Source organism: Syngnathus scovelli, chromosome 2, assembly GCF_024217435.2.
Source record: "Syngnathus scovelli strain Florida chromosome 2, RoL_Ssco_1.2, whole genome shotgun sequence".
Classification (NCBI taxonomy): domain Eukaryota; kingdom Metazoa; phylum Chordata; class Actinopteri; order Syngnathiformes; family Syngnathidae; genus Syngnathus; species Syngnathus scovelli.
Genome location: NC_090848.1, coordinates 14,041,338 through 14,063,410, shown reverse-complemented (window position 1 = coordinate 14,063,410; position 22,073 = coordinate 14,041,338). Strand labels below are relative to the sequence as shown.

Sequence of the window (22,073 nt, the reverse complement as noted above, 5' to 3'; positions counted from 1 at the left end):
CTTCTATTTGTCTTCAGCGGGGGGAAGATTTAGCTCAATAAACACTCTCGGAAAAAAAAAAAAGACAGAAAAAAGCAAATTCAATGTGCCCTAAAGCGGCTTCCTGCTATGTGTGCACTATTACATGGAGACTGGAGTCTTCTGAGAGCAGCACTCAGCTATGGTAGATAAATTAGAGTCAACGCAGTGCGTGGAAAAGAACACTGCTGCAAAATTCAGGGAATTGAATTCAGGCTTGAGCGAATGGGGAATGTTCCAGGTATTAGATGCTGAAATTTGATTATATGGAATCAAGAAACAGCATGGTTTGCATCTCGCATGTCAGCGTGTCCAAGTCTTTTGTGTGTGATTTAGACCGAGGCACAATGACCAGGTTCCTTCACGTGTCGGCCATTTTGACACCTCATCCCTCATCCCGGGAGCCTTCTTGGATTAGCATTCAAATAGACGATATTTCATTTGCATGTTTCCTCTCCGCCAATTGGCACTGCCTCAACCATTGTTTTTCTTTCAATGGCAGTGCCATTCAATAACAACGCCACAAGAGTATTATTATTTGAATGCATATTTTTTTTCTGGGTACTCCTGCTCTGTTGGGTTTATTGAAAACTATACATTGTCTTTAAATCAAGCGCCATTGCAATATTCACTATGTACAATAACTAAACACTTATTTTCCCTTCCTACGTGTGTTAGCAAATACTGTTCCCCAATTGAGAGCCCCAAAAACTTTTTCAGCAATTTGAAGTTTCTGGAAGTGAATGGCAATGTATGTTATGTGTAAAAATATTGACTTAATACAGTGTCTCTTTTTGTGCTCTCACCCTCATCATTGCCATCTGCTCGCCCATATTGTGTTCCCGGACCCCACGGCTCGCCACCAGACGCTACTTTTGGCCTCCTTCTCGGTGTGTTTGTGCTCTGCGGCTTGGTTCTGCTGGGCCTGCTAGCCTTCGGCTCCTGGAAGCGGTGCGGTCCGCCTCGGCGGAGCAAAGCCAGCTTCCTCACTCCGTCCTCCAGCCCGGAGCACCGCCCGCTGCAGCTGTCTCGCCCGCTGCCGTTGCCGTCGCCCCCAGGTACCCAGCAGCTGCAGCAGCCAGCGGTTACCATGGCAACAGAGAAAATGAAGGACCCCGTGGGCCCGATGGGCTTCCTGGAGGCTGCGGTGAAGATAAGCCATACATCTCCTGACATCCCCACTGATGTCCAGCTCTCCATGAGGGAGCACTTCCTGCGCCGCACACAGCGCATGCAGAGGCAAACAACTGAGCCCGCTTCCTCCACCCGGTTAGTCATGACACGTGTGTGCGTACGTGCGGCCGAGGCTTTACTTCTCGTTACGGCGACTAAGCAGCATTGGTAGGCCATTCGTATAGAAGTCCGTGGGTAGCCCCGGGAAGTGCGTCCATGGTCAGCGTGTTCTGCAATTCGCATTAGTTTTCTCTATTTTTCAAAACAAAATTAAATTAATGAGCGTCAGAGTATGTATGGCTTTGTCGGCAAGAATAATAATTTCACATTTGAGGTTGCATAGTACTGCAGTTAAATTCATAAGCGTAGATGATTTTAAGACAAAGTGGATTTATTTGTAAAGCGTTATGTAACAAGTCAGCAACCTCAAAGGCTTTTGCATGTTCTTGCAGGTCATTACAGTGACGCTAATTGCATGCGACGACTTCATCGGGAGCCTTTCACCGTGGGGACAAAATGCTGTGAACGATTGCATGTCTTCAGCATGTTGAGCGTGCATCCTTTCAATCGTTTTGTCCTTGAATTAAAGCAGGAGTCAGCTCCCGGGGGGCTTCAACTCAAAAACTCATCAGGCATTCCGCAATGCCTCGTGCATGCAGCGCTGCAAGAGGCATGCTATCGGTGTCACCGTGTCATCACTCATTAGCTGTGAGAAGCATCTGTTTGACTTTGACGTTATCAATGTGAATTTACTTCACATTAAAGCGTAAGCTTTAATTAACGGTGTACATGAGAAGAAGAAAACTCTTACTTGTCCCTGAATGTTCCTTTTGGAAAAACACTGCTACTAACAATGAGGTGAGGCGTCTCATAGTTAAACTTTATCAGTTGTTTTGCAGCAGATAGAGTGAAATGACTATAAAGGCACTCGAATCCTCCATTTACACCTTATCTACGAAACCACATGGTCTGTGGGCGGCATGTTCCTGGGTTCTTGTCATGCGATCCACAGAAAAAAGCTGCTAATGATGTAAAGGTCACTGGTGCCGTGGTTCACTTGTCTGATTTCAGCATGCTGGCGTTTGTTCACTTCCCACTTAATGACATGAAAAACATTGAAATCTGTTTGAGAAAAATTTGAGTCTGCTTAGCCTAATGCTAGCAAGTTATCAAATGTTGTCTTTCAAAATTCATATGTCAAGTCCCATCACCATGACTTCCTGTGTCTCTCGTCCTTCCGCAGGCACAATTCCTTCAAAAGACACCTTCCCCGGCAGATGCAGGTCGGCAGCTTGGACCTGGGGAACGACTACATGTTGGACAAAGAGGAAAAATCCACAAGCATTGGCCGTATTCAGCCAGAGCTCTACCAGCAGAAAACATGTGACTCGGAGGATTCCTCCAAGAACAGCAGCAGCAAAAACTGCGGGAGGATTAACTTCTCTCTCAAGTATGATTACGACAACGAGGCCCTGCTCGTCAACATCATCAGGGCGGTCGACCTTCCCGCCAAGGATTTATGCGGCACGTCTGACCCTTACGTCAAGATCTACCTGCTGCCCGACCGCAAGAAGTTCCAGACGCGGGTCCATCGAAAAACCCTCAACCCCACCTTTATTGAAAGCTTCCACTTTCCTGTGCCTTACGACGACTTGCCGAACAGGAAGCTCCACATGAGCGTTTTCGACTTTGACAGGTTTTCACGACACGACATGATCGGGGAGGTGGTAATGGACAACCTGTTTGAGACGTCCGACCTCTCCCGGGAAACCAATATATGGAGAGACATCGAATATGCCACCAGTGTAAGGCTTTTTTCAATACTTCATGTGATTTAGTTTACGTTCACATAGACAGCATTTTAAAGCAACACCTACGAAGACTCCCAAAACCCTGACTTGCTTGTTGCGCTGAGCTCTTTTGAAGTACTGTGAGGAACTCAAAAGTCGCCGCGGCTTTCCGTATTAATCCATCCCATTTCTATGGCGCTTGTCATCATTAGCTCCCCGAGTGATCCGGAGCCTATCCCAAGCCGATCAGGGCCACGTCTCAATTCATTCACCCTCACATTACCATCCATGAAGAAGTTAATCCAATTTAATATGTAATTGTGCCAACAGGCAAGTAAATCCACAGGGCTGAGCTAAAATTTGAACCCCAAACCTTTAAATTACGATTCATCTACCCTTCCGTGCTGTCTTACTGTTGACCTCCCACCCTTTCATATCGCATTAACGCTCAATCGGTATACAAAGCTTAAGAATGAACCACAGCTTTTGCAGTTTAGGTAATTGCGGAAAATCTTGCGGTTGTCAAATTGGCACTTTAAATAGCACAAGTCCCTCCGCAGCCCATCAGTGTCACTTTATGCTTTTCCAACACTTGACTGCTGCGCTCTGGCATCACAGCTTGACTTTCACACCTTTCAAAGTGAATTCCGCACCACAGCACTGGAAGACATGGATGTCGGCGGTTCAGCTGTGAGTGCGCGATGACGTGCGGCTAATTTTGGCTGGTTTGCACCTATGCAGAGAAAAGGGCATCTCGCCGGTTAATTGTCTTCACTAAATACTCTCGTTATGGCGATTCATCTCTAAAAACTGCTCACGTGGTTGCGGGTCAAGTGTTCAGTGTTGATATGCACAAGTACAACCAACTAATGTTTTGGGCGTGTTTAATGTTGTGATGGAGAGTGAAAGAAACACACAAACACAGAAATGTGCTCTAAAGCTGCCTGGCGTTTTATGTGTAGAAAATCTCGACAGACCATGATAAACATAAGGGAGCAGGAGAATCATTCTGACTTCCGCGGTAAACTGCACGCAGACGGACCTCGGGGACTCGGCAGCCTCTTCTGCTCATGGCCTGTCATGGATACCATGATAGAGTGTGAGAAAACTAACACTACATTTCGGGCAAATGGGGCTACCATGGCCACGGGAACATTGTCTAAGTGCGGCTGTAGACAGCAAAATTGATGATGTTTTTTAGCACACTTGATTTTCTCCACAACTGCTTCAAGACAATCAACGAATCTACTTAATCTACCAGATTTTGCAATTATTTGAATACTGTAAGTTGATTATCATGTGCCATGTGTCCATCCTCAGGAGAGCGTTGACCTTGGGGAGATCATGTTCTCACTCTGTTACCTGCCCACTGCTGGAAGACTCACACTGACTGTCATCAAGTGCAGGAATCTCAAGGCCATGGACATCACTGGATACTCAGGTGGGTGCGTGTGTGTATGCATGTGTGTTTACGCTCGCCTGAGATCACAAACACACAAGTTGCGGGCAGGCCATCTCTCTGTTTATTCCGCCAATTATTCACTGGCAAGGCGTGCAATATCAAGCCACTGTCAGGATGTCGTTGCTTCATTTTTTTTTTTTTTTCAAGTGGCTGCCATCCCGTGTTTCCCTGCAGAACTGATGTGACATTTATTGTGCTTTAAATGCCACTGTTCCGCTATAATTGGGATTTATTGTGACATTTTTTTCTTGTGATGTTTATTGACATGCAACATCAGCCATGATTTTAATTCCAAGTGTGTTTTGCTTTTACCATTATTTTAATTTGGGTTTCACTTATTATGTACTGTATTTCCCCATATAGTCGTTTGGCTTTTATTCTTTTGCGAAGACTTCTAGATGTCTGTTAGGGGTAAAGCTTTTTTTTTTTTTCGAGAGTAGGTCTGGAGGTTCACACATGTATTTTATTGTATTATTGATGAACATTATGCGTACAAAGCTTGCCATATTTATTAGAACGCCTCTCATGCAGTGTCACGGAGTGTTTTAATACAGACCGGTGCAATTTGATTGAGCTCTGAGATTTACATTTTGATCTGGAAGGGGCGGATTTCAAAATGCATTGAGCTTTTTATATTTGTATAATTTGTCAAGCACAAAATCTACTTTGAAAATTGTCATTTGGGTTCTGTTAGAATCAAAGTACATACGTCTGATTTGACATTTTCATTTTAAATGTAAGCCTCTGATTTTTTTTACATTTCTTTATGAAACAGTCCATTTGAAAAGTTATGGATTACATTCATTATATATCATTTAAATGTCATCATCATCCATGCTGATGTATTACATTTTACACGGCAAAATGACTATGGTCATTACCAGTGCTGTTAAGACATAGCTATGGCATGAACCTTAAATTGACTAATGGCCTTATACGTTTTATATACAGTCATTTTTTCATTTCCACAAAGACAGAACATCAGGCTTTTTTATGCTCCATTGACAAAATCTTATATTTAATACTTTTAAGGAAGCCTGCAAAAGGGGTGTGGCCTACACACACTATTTTTAGTATAACATCTTTAAAAAAACACACACATTTACGACTGTGCTACAGGCTTATCCTTTCCATGCGATTCGCCGATTAGCAGGTGTTGACATTTTATTGTGATCTGGGACCGCTCAGCTGCCTTTAAACGCAGACATAATTCAAAATCAATGGCAACTGGGACAAAATAGAGCAACAGCAGGCCTGCTCTCAGCTTGTCATAAATGTTAGTGTCCCCACATGACTTCGCATTGTCGTCGTTCTCTAATCTAGACCCTTACGTCAAAGTGTCACTAATATGTGACGGGCGGCGTCTGAAGAAGAAGAAGACCAGCATCAAAAAGAACACCTTGAATCCCACCTACAACGAGGCCATCATCTTTGACATCCCACCCGACAGCATGGACCACGTCAGCCTGCACATCTCGGTCATGGATTACGACTTGTGCGTATGAAAAGTGGGCTGCGTGCAACCATTTGGAATTCACTAATTTCGCTGCGCATGTTCTTACTATTACACCCATAATAATGTCTGTCGTATTACTAAGTTTGACCTCTGAGACGTACTGTGGTTGCACTGAGAATCCAGATTGACAAAAAAAAAAAAAAAAAACAAAGAAGATGAAAGAACATTAGTAGATAAAAAGGAAGAAGCTAAGCTAACTGTTAAAATGTTGTGTAACACTTCATGGGAGATATTTCATAAACAAAATGAAGAAAACTAAACTGACTTTAGCTACAATATGTTAACGAAAGAAGGAGTGCCGTACACAATGGCAGAGTTGACATTTTGCGTAAAGTCTCTGTGCACACGCTCGTACCCCACAGGGTCGGTCACAACGAGATCATCGGCGTGATGCGAGTCGGGTGCAACGCAGATGGACTGGGAAGGGACCACTGGAACGAAATGTTGGCGTATCCTCGCAAGCCCATCGCACACTGGCACCCCTTACTGGAGTCTAAGAAATCCGAGAAAGAGGTGAGTCGAGGGTGCATTTTGGTGAATCACTTGATATGTTTTGGAGTTGTTTTGCACCACATTGTATCTTTATCTCTTTTGTTGTTATTTCTAAAATGTATTTCTAAAAGACTCACTCTTTGTGTGTGTGTCACAGTGGAAAGCAAGGGCTGCCAGCTTTGACAGCCAGGGCTCCTGCCCTTCCCCCCGCCCCCCAGCGACACCCTGAGCAACGGCACCTGCGACCCCCTACAACCCAGATGGAGGGTGGTGAGAGGTTCCTCCTGCTGGTCCACTTCCTGTCTGTCTGATTATTCAGGAGAAACCCTGCTGTGGCTCCCGACCGCTCCCCCCCTCAGCCACTTCCCCCACCCCCTTCCTTTCAGTCGACAACCGAACTCCACCTTCCGCCAGCGTGGTTCCCAGAAAGCTGATCTGGTATCACGTCGGGTTAGGGCGTATTTTTGGATGTTCTGACTGCTCAATGCCCTTCCTTCATGGTTGGATATGTGCAGACTCAAATTAAGAGAAAGTGGTGGTGATCAGAGGATATTTCTCAAAGCGAAGCAAGATGTCTGAGGAGACGTGCGCCGCTTTTCAGAACGTCCTGGTGCTGCATTCATTTACGTCGAAACATTATCGAGCTTCATTAAGGTGTCAAAATTGAGTTTCCAGTTGCATCGTCATGCACTGTGATGCTCATTTGTTTCCACTTGGGGCTAAATCACTAACAAGCTGTCAAAACAGAATGATGAGAAAAAAAAATAAAAGTATAGTATAAGAAAAGTACAAGTGTAAAAAGTTGTTCTTTAGAGCTAGAAAACAAGGAAATAACAAAAGCAATTCATATTCACCGTTTACTCAAATAGTGGTTGATGCCCTCCCTCAAAGAGAGTCCTCCCTTGACACATTAGAAAACAAAAAAGCACTGAGGGCCCAAATAAAAAAAAAAAAGAAAAAGTAGACTAGATTTTGACTAGCTAAAAGAAGGTCTAAGTTGCGGCGTAGGTGGTGTTAAGCAAATTTGTTGAATTTGATTTTGACAAATGTGCGCATAGTTAGATGGTACTTTGCACTCTGCTTGCACTAGGCAAGTAAATAGGGCCTTTAAAAGCACTTAAACGTTTTGACGATTCATCACAATTTACAACGTGTTGCACAATGTAGAGGCAACTCTGATTTGCGTTGCACTCGGACTTGTATCTGGGAGCAACATGACTATTATTTACTATTACTAATACTATAGTATATTTTCCGGCAAATCTGTTTAGATGTTTCGCTGCACTTCTCCATAATATTTAGTTCTTTCCATTTATTAAGTTTTAAAGCCCAGTTTCACTTGATAAATATTCCACCGCCTTATTGTAAAATATCAACCCAAAATGCTTCCACACAAATAAAGGGACAGTATTTTTTTCCAAATGTAAAAAATTCTCCTTCCAGCTCAAGTTAAAAAAAATAAGCATCACTGACCACTATTTGTGTAAATGCCGTGAATGTAGCACAACTTGATGTTTTTGTTGCCACCTCAGTCTCCTTTTGTTGTAGAGAAGTGTATGTATAATTTTGAGCATAAAATTGTGTACAGACATTTTTTTGTCGTGATTGTTTGCCTTCTTTCAACCCAGACAAGATGTGAAGCTAAATGTAGCCTAGCAAGTGGTGACAATTAGAGAAAAAAAAAATAAAATCACTGCCTCAATGTCTACTGCGTTATGAAACATTGCGTTGGTTCTCCTGTGGAAAACGTGATTTTGTCACTCAGATGCTAATGCTGTTCAGTTGAATCCCCTTTTTTAATTTGTTACATCTGTTGTTGTTTAAACTATCGTGAACTTTAACGATGAAACATTTTTTGCTATGATTTAAATTTTGTAGATAAAGTAAATATTTTGTACCAAGAAAAAACTCCCATTTCAGACGCTGTGAGTGGGAAAAGTGTTCCCGTTTGAAAATTAAATGTGTCATACACAATTATTTTATCAAGGTTGTGATTTGAAAGCAGAAAGGATTTTACAATGCTTACTCCAAAACAAACAGGGGTGTTATTATATCTCTGTCAAAAAAAGAACATGTCTAAATTCTTTTTTTCTATCTACAAAATCCCTCTTTGCATTTTGGATAATATTGAACAAAAACATACTATTGAAATAATTTTGGCTCACCCTTTGACAATAACAAATACTAGCAATGAACATGGAAATGCTAACTTGCATAAAAATAGTAACACAGCAGTAGCAAAACTTGCTTATCAATGAATCATCTCTCTTTTTTTTAATGAATTCAGTTTGTTATTTTTAGTTTTAAAGACATTTTTAAATATCATTCCATATTGTACTATTTGTTTTGTAACCATGATGGTGGTAACATTAGGTTGTTGAGAAAGCGTTGATAGAAATTACTTAAAAAATATATATATTGGCACTCAAAATTCCAGTGGTGACCAAATGGAAGTTAAATATAAATCTTGCTTTTACTGTACCCAAATTGATTTAAAAAAAAAAGAGAGAGACAAAAGTTTTATCCACAATGCACTATTCACAAATGAATCATGAACTTGATGCTATATCAGGGTTGACAAAAAAATGTGTTCATGATTGTTGTCCAATTATAAAATTGTGAAAGCAACTTGGAAGTCTCTTGGTTGAACATCCAACCTGGCAAGACATTCAGTGGCAGTATGTCAGATCTTTCACAACTGATTTATGCTCAACCTCTGCCCCAAGTAGCCCAAAAAACAAAACCTTTTTTAAAAAGACAATACTTTCAATGGTGAAGTGAAAATCCTCCCACAATGGAGGACAGTGCATCAGTGTGTCATATATCACAGTTTTTCTAAAGGGGCTTCAGGATGTGTACACATTTCTGCCAGGATCTGTTTTAGTCATTTGCTCTTTTTTTTTTTTTTCTTCGTGTGTCAGTAACGTATGTTTTTTGTGTCATTGGCCCCTGTTGTTTGTGCTTAACATCACCTCTCATGATATCATTGACACTTCTAAATTTGACCTTAGTCTCTTTAATTGGCCCTGGTCCTCCCTCCACATCTTGAAGTTCTTTTATAGTTTCAGGAGCTTTCATAGTTTTTGTCAGGTTTTAATTTTCCCCCATGGACCGGTAGAATTGCATGCTTCTATGTATCAGGTATTCTCCACATTTTTTTTTTTAACCCGTCTTGCTCCTTGCATGAATTCTTATGATACAACAGGAAAGAAAAGAATAACAAGGATGTACTGATGCCACTTTTTTAGAGCGTGTATCAAATCTTGATGACTTGCCAATAACCAGTATGTCTTTGAAATCGATGGATGAAATAGACCGACAGAGTTTAGGATTTTATCTCACTAATTTTGTTCAGGTACTGCATTCCGTACATCATTCGAACCTTCATTTCCTTGAAATTTTACTTCCAATCTGAGTTGTTCTGAACTGTTGCCGTTTCGAGTGTTTCCTGTACTTATCTGATGGTTTGTAACTCTCTGCACTTTAGTGTTAGTGTTACCACCTTCCTCAAAAATTAGTTTTCTCACCTTTAATAACAGATTTTTTTTTAAACGGGTATTTTGTATAATAGTGACAAGTGAGAAAATATTCTGTTGATGAAATGAACACTGACTGTAATTATAGGTGTTTGTTATAAATTTACCGGTGAAATCATTGGCATTATATTGATCCCCACTTGTCACTGTCAGCTCTCTTCATTGTTTTCCTTCCATGGGGTGTGACGTGTTTTGGTTCTGTGTCAAAATCTGCCTTTTGATTAAAGAATTTATGCAAAGTGGGCTGTTGTTTGCCGTATAATGTCGGCAGCCTAACGAGCCAGAGCGATCGACATCGGATCCACACTGACTCGCACAGCAGGGACGTTTTACAACATCTAATTAGACCATTGCCAAGTTGTGGTACATTACAGTATTGATACTCGTGATACAGTTGAAAATGGGAGATATGTTCGAAATACTAAAAAAGAAAAAAAAAAAATCAAAGATAAATTATAATTGTCTATGCTGTCAAACCAGCATTTTCCTTTTGGTTGTCAGTCTGTAGAGGATTTGGTAACCGTCGTCCCAGCTGTAGATCTGTTTCTCCTCGGCGTTGTACTTGAGACTGGCATGTGCTCCATATCGTCGGGGGAAATAAAAGAGGGGTGCCTCCTCACTGACCACCTTGTCATTGACATCAAAGACACACTGGACTCGGGAGCGACTGGCCTGCCGAGTGTTGTAAACAACGTAGACGACGCCACAGACAATGAAAGCCGCCTCTGAATTCTCTCTCGGGCAGCGGGTGTCCCAGATTTGTTCGATGTCCAGCGAGACGGGATCCATTTTTGCGAGGCTGATGCTCAGTTCGGTTTCACCGCCGGCATAAAGAAGCCAGAGGCCTTGCTCGTCCACTGCGAGATCTGCTCGCGTCTCAGGGTTGAGGCTGTAGACAGCAGCTTGGCTCTCCGCGGGGAAAATGGCGACATCTGTGAGCTCGCTAGCAAGGATGTCATATCTGACTACATTTATGTCTTGCCCCTCCTGGATGTAATACAAATAACCGTTGTAAACAGCGACTCCGCCGCCCATCCAGTTGGACGGCAGCCTGAGCGGCTGACTGAGGGCGACCGAGGAAGAGCCCTGAAGAAACTCCCTGACGGACTCAAACTGGTAGATGGTGTCTCCCGCTGTCCCGTTGAACACGTAGACTTTGGAGGACCGGGGGTCTCTGAGCCACACACCTTTAGACCCACCCAGCCGCTTCAGGATCTTACCCGAGCGGATGGTAGAGATGATTTCTACGCAGTCTATGCAAACACAAAATGCAAAAAGTTGGCGGCTGCTTGTACATTCATGTCATTTATTTCATTTATTTATTATTTTAACCTTAGACTGCCATAATACATAACCCAGTTAGGCCACAAATGGTTTTCAAAGCAAAAAAAAAAAAAAACATCTCGGAAGGTTTGTGAAACGCGCTGTAATCCCCTCATGGAGACAACAACTACAGTAGATGGAGCAAAGTCCCGTTTAAAACCTTGAGGGAGCCACATAACGGATGAGAGGAACTTAAAAGCAGCATGGAATAAAAGGCTCCTCAGACATGACCTGGAGGCAAAGAAGCATCAGGCTCTCCAACCAAGGAAATTAGGTTCATCTCGGGGTCACCTCACAATGTGCACAACGTCTCTAATGAGCTCTGCAGTGCTGTTGGCTTCTGAGAGAAAGCGCAGTCTAATTCTAAACTCCATGACTGGCATCTTGCTTGCACTGAATTTGTGCGAGACATTAAGGAAATTTTTCATTTTGCCTAAATACTGCCAAAGGAGATTTGCAATCAGACATCATCATTCGGAGCCAATTAAATCATTTCACTTCACGTTCCAGTGAAATGAATATTGATGTGATTGAGTAAATCAAAACATTTTTGCTCTGCGTGTTTGCTCTGTAAACGACTCTACTGAGTCTTGGAATTGGGAGTCATAAACGTAAATGTTGTTCACCATTGGGCAATTTTCGGATCATATTTTCCCCTAGAAAGTACCTCCATAAAGCCATGTCTGATTATCATCGACCAGTTTTATTCCTCAACAAATCTAAATGCTTTTGGAAACAATTTTGAGTCCACGAGGTTCGTGTCTCACCGGTCACTCTGGAGGGCAGCTCTTCCCAGACGTCGTTATCCTCTTCTCGGCTCTCCTCTTGGCTCCACACTCCCTGCTCCACCACCCGGTCGGCACGTTTGGCACAAGCCCGTGGGGACGTCCGGCTCCCCACAACATCCACGTCTCGTTCCACCCGGTTCAGTCGGAGCGCCGCTTCCTCCACATCTGTGGAGAGCGAACTGTGGGCCTTCTTCAGAGCGTCCATAGTCTTCTGGGACTGTTTGTGTAAATCCTGAAGTTGCATGTGGTATTGACGCGATTGGTCTTGCCACAAGTGCATGCGATCCTAAAAACATGCAGACAGTTTTTACTTCTCACAGCATTAATGCTTTTTTCTTATTTCTGCTTTTATTTCCAGTAGACTAGTTTATCAAAACGGATTTCTGACGGGACTCCCTCAGAAGAGCATCAAACAGCTGCAGATCTTTCAGGACGCCGCAAGTAAGTAGAGATCAGAACACTCAATAACTGTCTCAATGAAGGACTCAACAACTACAACGTAAAAACAAACACATGCCCCACTGTGATGTCATGCAAAGGATTTGGAATTTATGATGTACGAGTTTTCCTCCAGGTACTGTTCGTACTGTGCACCACGCTGTTTATTTTGGAGTCAGGAGTTGGGAAAATTGTTATTTATAAAACTTATCTTCAAGTTGAACATTCACACAATTCGCCTGACCTGCACAGATCAGATTAACGCCCAAGCGAGAAGGATTCATATAACTGTATTATTTATTTATTTCGTTCAAATTTCATGCCGATAGCAGTTTCAAGATTGTCAATTACGCTTTTGCAACCTCTGCGACGACTGGTTATGACAAAAATCAGTCTCTCGGAAAGGCATAACCACGAAGAAAAACAACACATTAATTCAAGTGAATGATTTCACTTGAGAGGACGATTCCATGTGGAAAGCAAACGTAATAAAGCAATCCTCTTGTTAGTCATTACCCCATCTGCTCCCTCAGTGCCAATATTTGGCTCTTCAAAAGATACTTTTGGATGAGACCCAGGAGAGCAAGTTGCTGTTGATGTCTCGTGTATGGTGGTGTTGTTTCTTTTTTTAAATTGGCAGCTACCGGCTTGGCGAGTTTATTGTTCTCACTTGTTTCTGCTTGGTTGTGTGACTACTTGGACAACCTTTCGTGAATGCAATGGAGACATTTTAGTTTATCCTTATTGTGTACAAGATGCAATAAGTTTATAAACGGAGGAAGGGAGCAAACATAATGTCACATGCATCTAAGGATATGCCACTGGAAATGTATCCGATTACCTCAATAGCCAACAATCTGTTGTCCAGATAGTCCATCAGGGCCTGGTAGTAGAACTGAGCTCCACAGAGCATCCAGGTTGTGGAAAATAGCAGGATGAGCACGAGCTTCATTGGGATCGCTGTTGTGAGATGAGCGTCACTTTTCGGGGTTCAGAACTTTCTCAAAGGTACACCAAGTAAGCGGTAGGTGTTTAAGACGGAGACTTTCCACTTCCTTTTGCACTCTCTCTCTCTCTGCTGGAATGTTTTCTCTCAGGGAGGAGCCTGATGGAGGAGGCCTGCTCGCTATACCTCCCAAAGTCAACTGGGCCATTGTGCACAAACGTTTTCGCCTCTTTGCAGTCATTGTTAATCTTTTTATGAACATAAAATAGTCTAAAACTTCTTTTATTGTATTTACATTTGGAAGTGATACGCAACATAGAAGTTAGCATTTTTTGTAATCAAGCACTATATTTTTAAGGGAGAGGCGTCTAAATTGGATTAAAGAGCAACTTGCAACGTCTTTGTTTGCAATAATTAAGAATTTACCAAACTTCGGCCTTCTTCATTTTCTTAAAGAATTTTATCACATCCTCTTTTAGTTTTGAGCAGTTACTTCCTTTAGACTTAAAATTCTTTCGCTAATGGGTTTAATTATAACATTAATTTGGCCAATCTAAGGCAATAAGCAGAGTTTCAACATACAACATTGCCATATATAATAAATTGATGAAAACAGTCAAGTAACAAGAAAAAAAAATCATGTTTATTTTTTTCCATTTCAAGAGAACGCATCCCACAATGTTAAAATGCAAAAAAAAGAAAAGAAAAATAGGAAGCTACACCTTTATCCTCAGTGCAGTTCTGTCATTAAAACACTTAAATGCTAAATTTAGATGCTCTTGTCGGCTTAACTTGAACATGTCTTATGTCCACCTTTAACACTGTAACAGTATGCAAAGTAAAAAAAAAAAAATCTGATTTCAGAGTAATTTATTTAAGTCCCTAATGATGTCACTGCACACTGGATCGTTAGTTATGATGATGGCTCTCTCTATCTTTTTTTTTTTTTTTTCTTACTGCGGGGCTTAACCCCAATTAGTATTTTTTAAGGCTCACAGCCAGAGCGAGTGTTGTCATAGCAACAAAAGAACCTTCTGTAGAACTTGCCACTAACAATTTAATTTATAGTGACGCTCGTGTGCCAGCAGAGAGCGCTAAGACGCCAGGGGCATATAGGAAAAAGAAATACTTATATTACAAATCGCCTGCAAATAATCCATGCACAAAATGCAGAAATATACTTGTTGTGCAAATTATACTTTCCCTGAGACAAATCTAAGAGTTACTATTGAATATTTATTTTGAACCCACAACCAAATCTGTCCATAAAAATGACATAAAATAACATAAAAATAGATTTTAAATGAACATTTTTGGTGTGACTTTGTTTACATGCCTTCTTTAAACTTTTGGTTCATCACTGAAATATTTTAAATTTTGTTTCTCTCAACATGAACACAAGCCTGTTTAAAAAAAAAAACAACGTCTAGCCATCTAGAAGAAGATGGGGGTGGGGGGCTTCTAGACTCAGCAGGAATGACATCATCGAGCTAATTACTTGGTACCCTAACCTTAACCCTAACCCTTAATTAAGTCTTATCTTCTATTCTTCAAATCATTAGCAAAACTACCAATTTTGGCCAAATTATTATATCTGAGTAACTTTAATCTCCTACTTCTGCTGCTTAACACTTCTTTATTGCCTCTATCCTTTGCCCATCAGAACACCTTATTAAACCAAAATGGGAAAGACATTGGCAATAAGGGCAACCGACTGCAGACGATATAGCTGGTAAAACCTCCTGATCTGATTCTAATCCTGATTTATGCTCAAAAAGTAAGCATGATGACCGCCTTTGAGGACTTCGAATTGAAAAAGATGACTCCCCAGATAATGATAATGACATTGACACGGCTCAACATAGTGAGCAAGAAATAGGGGCGGAGAGAGGACGTGAGAGGGGAGTAAAAACAAGAGCTACGCTTGGATCTTCCTCTGTTTCAAGCGTTCAAGGTCACACACTGTTGTAATGCCAAAAGTATTCTTGCACCTGCCTTGACTCTGATATGAACTGAAGTAACATCCCATTCTTAATGCATATTGTTTAAATTGCCGCAATAACAACTTCATCCCCTCTGGGAAGAAGGTACACAACTTTTAAAAGAGTGTTTATGGGAATTATTATTATTATTATTATTTTTCCCAGAGCACATTTGTGAGGTCACTACTCTTAGTCTCTGCTGTAATTCATCCCAAGTGTTATATCAGGTTGACGCAGTGATGGCTAGTGAAGTTCATCCACACCAAACACTCTGATCCATGACTTTGTGGACTTTGCTTTGTAAACTGTTGAAACAATCCATCTTCAAACTGTTTTTACTGGTAAGAGCATGGAATTGTTCAAAACGTTTGGCCCTTCAGTGTCAGTGAAAAGAACTCTGAATGCTAGAGCATACCAAGAGATTTATTTATGCTGCAAAGCTGGAGGCCCAAGGGCAGCGGTGTGGTGGCCATTGGGAATTCCCAATTCCCGAATGGCCGGTCCATTTCAGGGCCGGTCAAACATACGTTTGCGTGTGTGTGAGTGTGTGTGTGAATATAAACACCCAATTTTGCTATCTATATTCCACAAAATTGGATAATTTTGGGCGGCAGCTCTAATCATTTCTCACCACACTGGTGGGCCGCAGCCTCCATTGCTTTCGAATGATGCCTTGCACATTGTTTCCCAATTGAACCACCAGATGGAAGCATCATACCAGTGTCAACATGTGTGTATTTCCTCTGATAAATAACAATTAGTAAAGATTTGTCAAGCAAATTATAAAATTGAAGAAAACCTAAAAATCTGTGTATGACATTTACTTTTTAAACATGATTATTACATGTAGTTTTTAAGCAATGGAAACGTCTATCTACAAGGGGTTAGTTTATACTTACTACAGCAGCTACATAACCCAAACGTTTACAAAATTCAGAACTTCTGTAGTTTAGTCAAACTTTAAGTAGGCATTTGTACGTAATGCATTTGTAGCCTAAAAAAAAAAAACATTGAGTGTGCCCCCTTTTTCCACGGGATGATTTTTAATGTATTCATAGAGGAAAGACTGCCTATGTGGGGATAGCTGAAAAGAAATATTTGTGATGTCACAGAAAGGAGAGGTAGGAAAAAAACATGACCTCAAAAAGATGCAAGCCTGTCGGTGGAAGGTCATCAAAGCTGCAGCTCAGTGCCAGCTCACATGAGCATTCAGACCCAGAGAACATGAAGATCATAAAGCTTTTAGGCCCTCCTAAATGGTTTTAATACACCCAAGGCGCCAGGTCACTTGACCCGGTGAGAGCCCCGCTGCTTGCAGGCTTTCTGCTTGACTGAATAGACTTTTCGGCCCCTGTCAGTCCAGGTGATAGTCAAGAAGTGCCGAGTCAACCTACTAATGACTGCAATACTGAAACTGTTTCTCAGTCCAAAATAGCCTCCCTTGGTTTCTTTGCGTCTTGATAAAAATTATGGAGTCTGCTCCAATATAATATTTGTACATTTTCCAAGCTTATCAACCTCATTAAATGTACGTGTTGAATAGTCTTACTGAAATATATCAGATCGTAATGCTTTGGAATCGATTCACAAATCAAAATAACACATTCACAAATCAATATATACTTGACTCTATTGAGCACTAACGTTTATTATATCGTAGATAGGAACACATCCAGTAGTTGTAAGTAATATAACATTTTACTGCCCCCTGGTGGCCAATGCGGGATAAACCAAGAGCAGCACAATGCCTATTGAATGAAAGCAGAATGTTGGACAAACGTTTTAGTTCTTTGTGTTCAATTTATGTTATTGCAATGTCTTTATTGTTCTTCCCATATGCTTTGTAAAATTCAAATATATTGCGATGCTCTTCTGTACACTCTTCCAATTAAAACAGACAGAGTATCAATATTTTTTTAATCAAGATTTAAAATGTTGCCATGTTAGGAAATTTGCGTTCCTATCTGGCTTCCTAGTTGGCTTAGGGTTAGGCACAAAAAATTGTGCCCCCCCCCCTCTTCTTCATTGTGGTTTTAAAGGTACCTGAAATCTTATTGCAAGGCCATTGTGATGCAATGGCAGCTTTGGTTGATTTATTTGAGGTTTTATAGGAGACACATGATAATTACAGAGAATGGCATGCATTCATACTTTCACTCATCCAGACACGGAGCAAGCCGCTGAACATGTCATCACTTTGTTAAAGAAATATGCAGAGTTTACATTGTGAGCCAGTCTTAGGTGCCAATCAGGGCTGAGGCATGACGCCAACACGACAAGCTCAAGTGGAACATCAGCGACTCCCGACATGGGAAATACGTGGCGACGAGCAACACGTTTTGGAAAGTGTCTCACAGGTGGGCCCCCTGCGTTTACACATTTATGTTCACTTCATACTTTGGCAGGCGTCACGCTGCAGGCATGTCTCTGCAGTGAGTCACGCTGAGAAACGTGCCTCGTGCCAGGGGAGCGGGCGGGGGCATCGGCCCAAGACTCTCGCCGTGACGCAGGGAAGCGTGATGTGACATGCTTGCTGCAATCGAGCACATGGCCGTTGGTCATGTCTTAATGATTGCTTGGTGAGATCATGGTATGCACACACAAAACCACAGGTTAATTTAACCCACATCTCAATATTGTCAACATACAAATCGACATGTGCAAACATTGCTGACATTACACAAAGGCCACATTTGATTTTTACAACATATGAGCAAGGTAAAAATTTGTTTTAAAATAGTCTATCCCAAAACACATTCTAAAAGGTATAATAATATCTGTTGGAAATACTATCACAGGGCAGTATTGCAAAATAAAAACTTCCACAGCCCTGCAAGTGCGATCATGTCAAAGCCACAAGGTAAGCAGAGCTGCATTGAGTTTTGCTGGCTACTGTTGTCTAACAAGTGCTAAAATGGTGGCAGGGGATTTTTTTTTCCGATGTGTGCTTGTGTTGCACATACGCAGTATGAAGTGCTGCCTGCTCGAGTGAAAATGCTTTTATTGTCTTTACGGGCACTTCTTAACTCAAGGCTCTGCTTCTGCAAGAAGATGCTTGTTTGGCTATTCAGTTCAGTGCCACCCATGGTTGTCATGGCAACACCATATGTACTTGTCCTTTGCCTAGCAGCGTATGGAAGGTAGCACTCAAACATCATTTAGCAAACGAAAGGATTGTTTGGAGACACCTGAGAACTGTTTCAAGTTTTTTCTTCTATTGTTTGCTGTTGCTCACGTCATTCTTTGATAGTTGTATTCGTATTTTTACAATCCAGATTTGTCAGGCATTACAATGCTGTGTACTTCTATTGAAGCATACTGGGTGCGTATATTGCCTTTGATTCCAGGCCAAAGCCGTGATCCAAATGCGCTATTAATAACATGTGTTTGTTCATGAAGCGCAGCGTCTTGTCCAAGATAAAGCAGGGATATGAGGAGAGAGGCCAACCGAGGAGGAAAGGGAGAACGAAAAGGACGTGTCGGGGTAAGAGAGCGAAGGCGTTCCTAGACAGACTGTCTGGCTCTAGCGGGGTCTCCATGCACTCGACGTCATGTGATTCCAGGGTCAAAGGTTATCCCCAAAGATGGATATCGGGCCGACAGGGAGTCTTTTTTTTTTTTTTTTTTACAGCCTGTGCCTGGAAATTTGGTTCACAAATCAGTCTCAGTTGCTTTAATAAAATTGTTTTTATGACCTGTCTAGATATCAGAGAAGAGGAAGTGGGTGAAGAGTCACTTTTAAAACTGGGGATGGGATTTTATTTGTGATATGGAAGTCTCTTCCTGATACTTCAAGCACAATGTAATGAGATCCAGTACAATCAAACATTCTGCCTTTACAAACATTAAGGCTTAGTTTGGACTGAGATTCAGTAAGATGGCTCTTCTTCCTGGTCAACGGCCTTGCTTTTTATGTCATATAAGACAGTGCAAGTGGAACTAAGCAGTGTCTGCCATCTAGTGGTGCATGGAGAGATTACAGTTTAAAGTTACATAGTGAATATATTTATACGTATATATATATATATATATATATATATATATATATATATATATATATTTTTTTTTTTTTTCCAACGCAAATGTGTGTGTTTATTTCGAGGAGGCCCAGTTTGCTACCGCCCCAACTCCAATTCTAGTTGATCACTTGGAGAAAAGATAATTGGGGATAGTTGCCCTTATTATTGTTAATAGTGCAATTTAAGTTGTTATCATGGAGAGGACTGACCTGTCCCACACTTGATGTCAGACATCGTTTCAGACATCTTTTTTTCTGATGCACTCAGTCTCCTGAGATATTATTCAATGTAATATTTTGTGTCAACAGAATTCCTTGGGAGGTGAACAATCCCAGACACATTCATCGCCTTTAACGATGCACTTTTAAAAATGGAATGTTAATGTTAAATAAGACATTTTACCTCTGCTTGCTGCATTCTACTTTTGGCAGGAGCCTTTTAGCCACATAATGGGAACAATATCACAACTGTCCAATCTGTGTGAACCGACATGTGTCTCTACTACATTACACGGACGGCTGAATGTCAATATTATACTGTATCATATTGATTGCTGAAAAATTGTGATTGTGATGTCACACTTGGTAGTATTAGCATTTTCTAATTCGGTTAGCGTTCCTAACCTTAACCCTCTAATTTAATCTAACCCTCTAATCTAACCATTCACAATGAAGTAACATCTTAACTGATCATAGGCACTAGTGGGCATTTTTACTTAGTACATCCAGAGATATTGCTAAAATATGCTGGACATGTACTTTTTGGAAGGAATTGCAATTTCTAGATTTTAGATGTTCCTGTTTCCATGAGAAAAATACGACAGCTGATAAAATTAATGGCTCTGAGTGTGCAATTGTCTTTAATTATGGCAACAATTTAAGGGAGCTCTACATTCCAGGGCCTCTTATGATTTTGCTGTTATGTGTCTTGGAGCCTGCGGAGTCATTAACACGATACCAATCTGACCAGTGGCTCCAGTCCGGGCCCCCCGCGGGCTCCTGAATGCAACCATCGGGACAAACAATCAATACCAGTGACAGATCCCCGTCAGAGAGAATGTAATTGCAGCGTTGTGAAGGATAGTGTGTCGTTCTGTTAGAGATGCGCGTGGTAGAGGATCCCAAAACAGGGAAGCAGCGAGACAAAGCAGGATTCCACTCAAAAACAAGACTACAATCAAACAAGGCACAAGGAATAATAAATAAATAAATAAATCCAGATTCCCAAAATAAACAAAACTGGGAATAGACTCAGAGACAGTAACACGACAGGACACTGAGAGAAACATCAATGTGACAAAGACTTAATTGCTTAAATCTTAATATTTAATTACTTTAAATCTTGAATTACTTAACTGACCAATCCACTACAGATTGACATTGGACTTCGGAGGTTTCACTGAGTAAATCGTGTTGCTCTCTATTTTTGTCTCCATCTCCTTGACCTGGAGGAAGAAAACAGTCTCCTAGCAACTGCTTTGTTTAGACCCAGGTCTGTATCAGCAGGACTTGGACCGCCAAGGTTGTGTTTGGCGTAACCAACAGCAGCGGCGAAAAAATCCAAGGCATGCTAAAGACATAATATACAGGAGCCTGGCATCCTTTGCGCACAGTCTGAGTGTCTGATCCTCTCTGCAGGTCGCCATGTTTGGAAGTGCTGACAAGCGCAGAAGGAAGACAGAATGCGTAGAGTCCGAGCCTGGCTCGCTCTCAGGAGCTCTCATCCTCTTCACAGTCGGTCTCCTACTATGGTCTCTCATCCAAAGTGTGTTCTTGTGGTTTGTGTTTGGAGTAAAGTGAAACAGTGAGTAATGATCCAAAGTGATATGGATTGATCATCTTGCTTTATTTGGATTCTGCTGGAATCAAGAACGGGAAAAACCGAGCACACTTTATTGTAGGGTTTTTCCTGAGTGTGAACCAGAAGCTCAAATGTAAACTAATATTTGTCTCATGGTCGTATCTGTAAATTACAAAGCAGGTAAAATGCCTATCGCACTTTTATAGGTAAAACTTAAAAATAAAAAATGAAATTAAAGTAAAACAACAACAACCAGACTTTCCACACTGAACAAGTATGTGTTCCATAGTGTAGTGGTTAGTACTCTGGACTTTTGCCCCAGTAACCTGGGTTCAAGTCCCAGTAAGACATAAAACATTTTATCATAGAAAAAATTCTTCTCGTGTGCTCCCCCATATAACCATGCAGCTCCCTAAAGCTTTGGCCTAGGGTGAGGGCAAGTTTTAGCTCCTACAGAACACGAACTGTAGGACCTCCAGTCCTTGGAAAACATGTTGGAATGCGGGCCCGAGAACTACAGCTTGACACCTGTGACCTTTGACCATAATATTTCCCTAATAAAGTGGCCTGTTATTAGGTAGACTTGAAAATGGCGGTGTACCTAATGGAGTGTCCGTGTGATTCCCTCGTTAAGTGCACCTGCGTGAAAAGTTTTAGCTCCTTTTACGTTCTGCAGGAGCTAAAACTTTTCACGCAGGTGCGCTTAACGAGGGTCACTTGGAAAACATGTTGGAATGCGGCCCCGAGGACTAGAGCTTGACACCTGTGACCTTTGACCATGATATTTCCC

The 22,073-nt window shown here is 41.4% G+C and overlaps 2 protein-coding genes and 1 long non-coding RNA gene across 6 annotated transcripts in view; 2 read left to right on the top strand and 1 right to left on the bottom strand.

The window, feature by feature from the left end:
* syt6a (synaptotagmin VIa) overlaps nucleotides 1-10,226 on the top strand; it is a 37,051-nt gene extending 26,825 nt beyond the window's left edge. For both annotated transcript variants that reach the window (XM_049753889.2, XM_049753890.2), the window contains exons 2-7: nucleotides 885-1,287; nucleotides 2,435-2,996; nucleotides 4,302-4,422; nucleotides 5,767-5,938; nucleotides 6,322-6,472; nucleotides 6,609-10,226. In XM_049753889.2, coding sequence (XP_049609846.1) covers nucleotides 885-1,287; nucleotides 2,435-2,996; nucleotides 4,302-4,422; nucleotides 5,767-5,938; nucleotides 6,322-6,472; nucleotides 6,609-6,680 — 1,481 coding nt within the window. In that variant the 3' untranslated portion in view covers nucleotides 6,681-10,226. The remainder of the gene's footprint in view (nucleotides 1-884; nucleotides 1,288-2,434; nucleotides 2,997-4,301; nucleotides 4,423-5,766; nucleotides 5,939-6,321; nucleotides 6,473-6,608) is intronic.
* olfml3a (olfactomedin-like 3a) lies at nucleotides 9,339-13,744 on the bottom strand. The gene is made up of 3 exons (XM_049753892.2): nucleotides 13,378-13,744; nucleotides 12,078-12,384; nucleotides 9,339-11,240 (listed from the first exon to the last, which is right to left on the bottom strand). Exons 1-3 carry the CDS (start codon nucleotides 13,486-13,488, stop codon nucleotides 10,459-10,461), a joined length of 1,200 nt encoding a protein of 399 aa, XP_049609849.1. The 5' UTR covers nucleotides 13,489-13,744; the 3' UTR covers nucleotides 9,339-10,458.
* Nucleotides 13,745-17,450: 3,706 nt separating this feature from the next.
* Nucleotides 17,451-21,377, top strand: LOC125988322 (uncharacterized). Of its 3 annotated transcripts, none has more exons than XR_007488290.2 (3): nucleotides 17,451-18,786; nucleotides 18,869-18,948; nucleotides 21,121-21,377. It is a non-coding gene; the product is annotated as an uncharacterized lncRNA (long non-coding RNA). The 3 variants fall into 3 exon arrangements; XR_007488288.1 differs by lacking the exon at nucleotides 21,121-21,377 and adding an exon at nucleotides 20,934-21,094; XR_007488289.1 differs by lacking the exon at nucleotides 21,121-21,377 and adding an exon at nucleotides 20,934-21,094 and having other exon boundaries at nucleotides 18,864-18,948.
* Nucleotides 21,378-22,073: the final 696 nt, after the last annotated feature.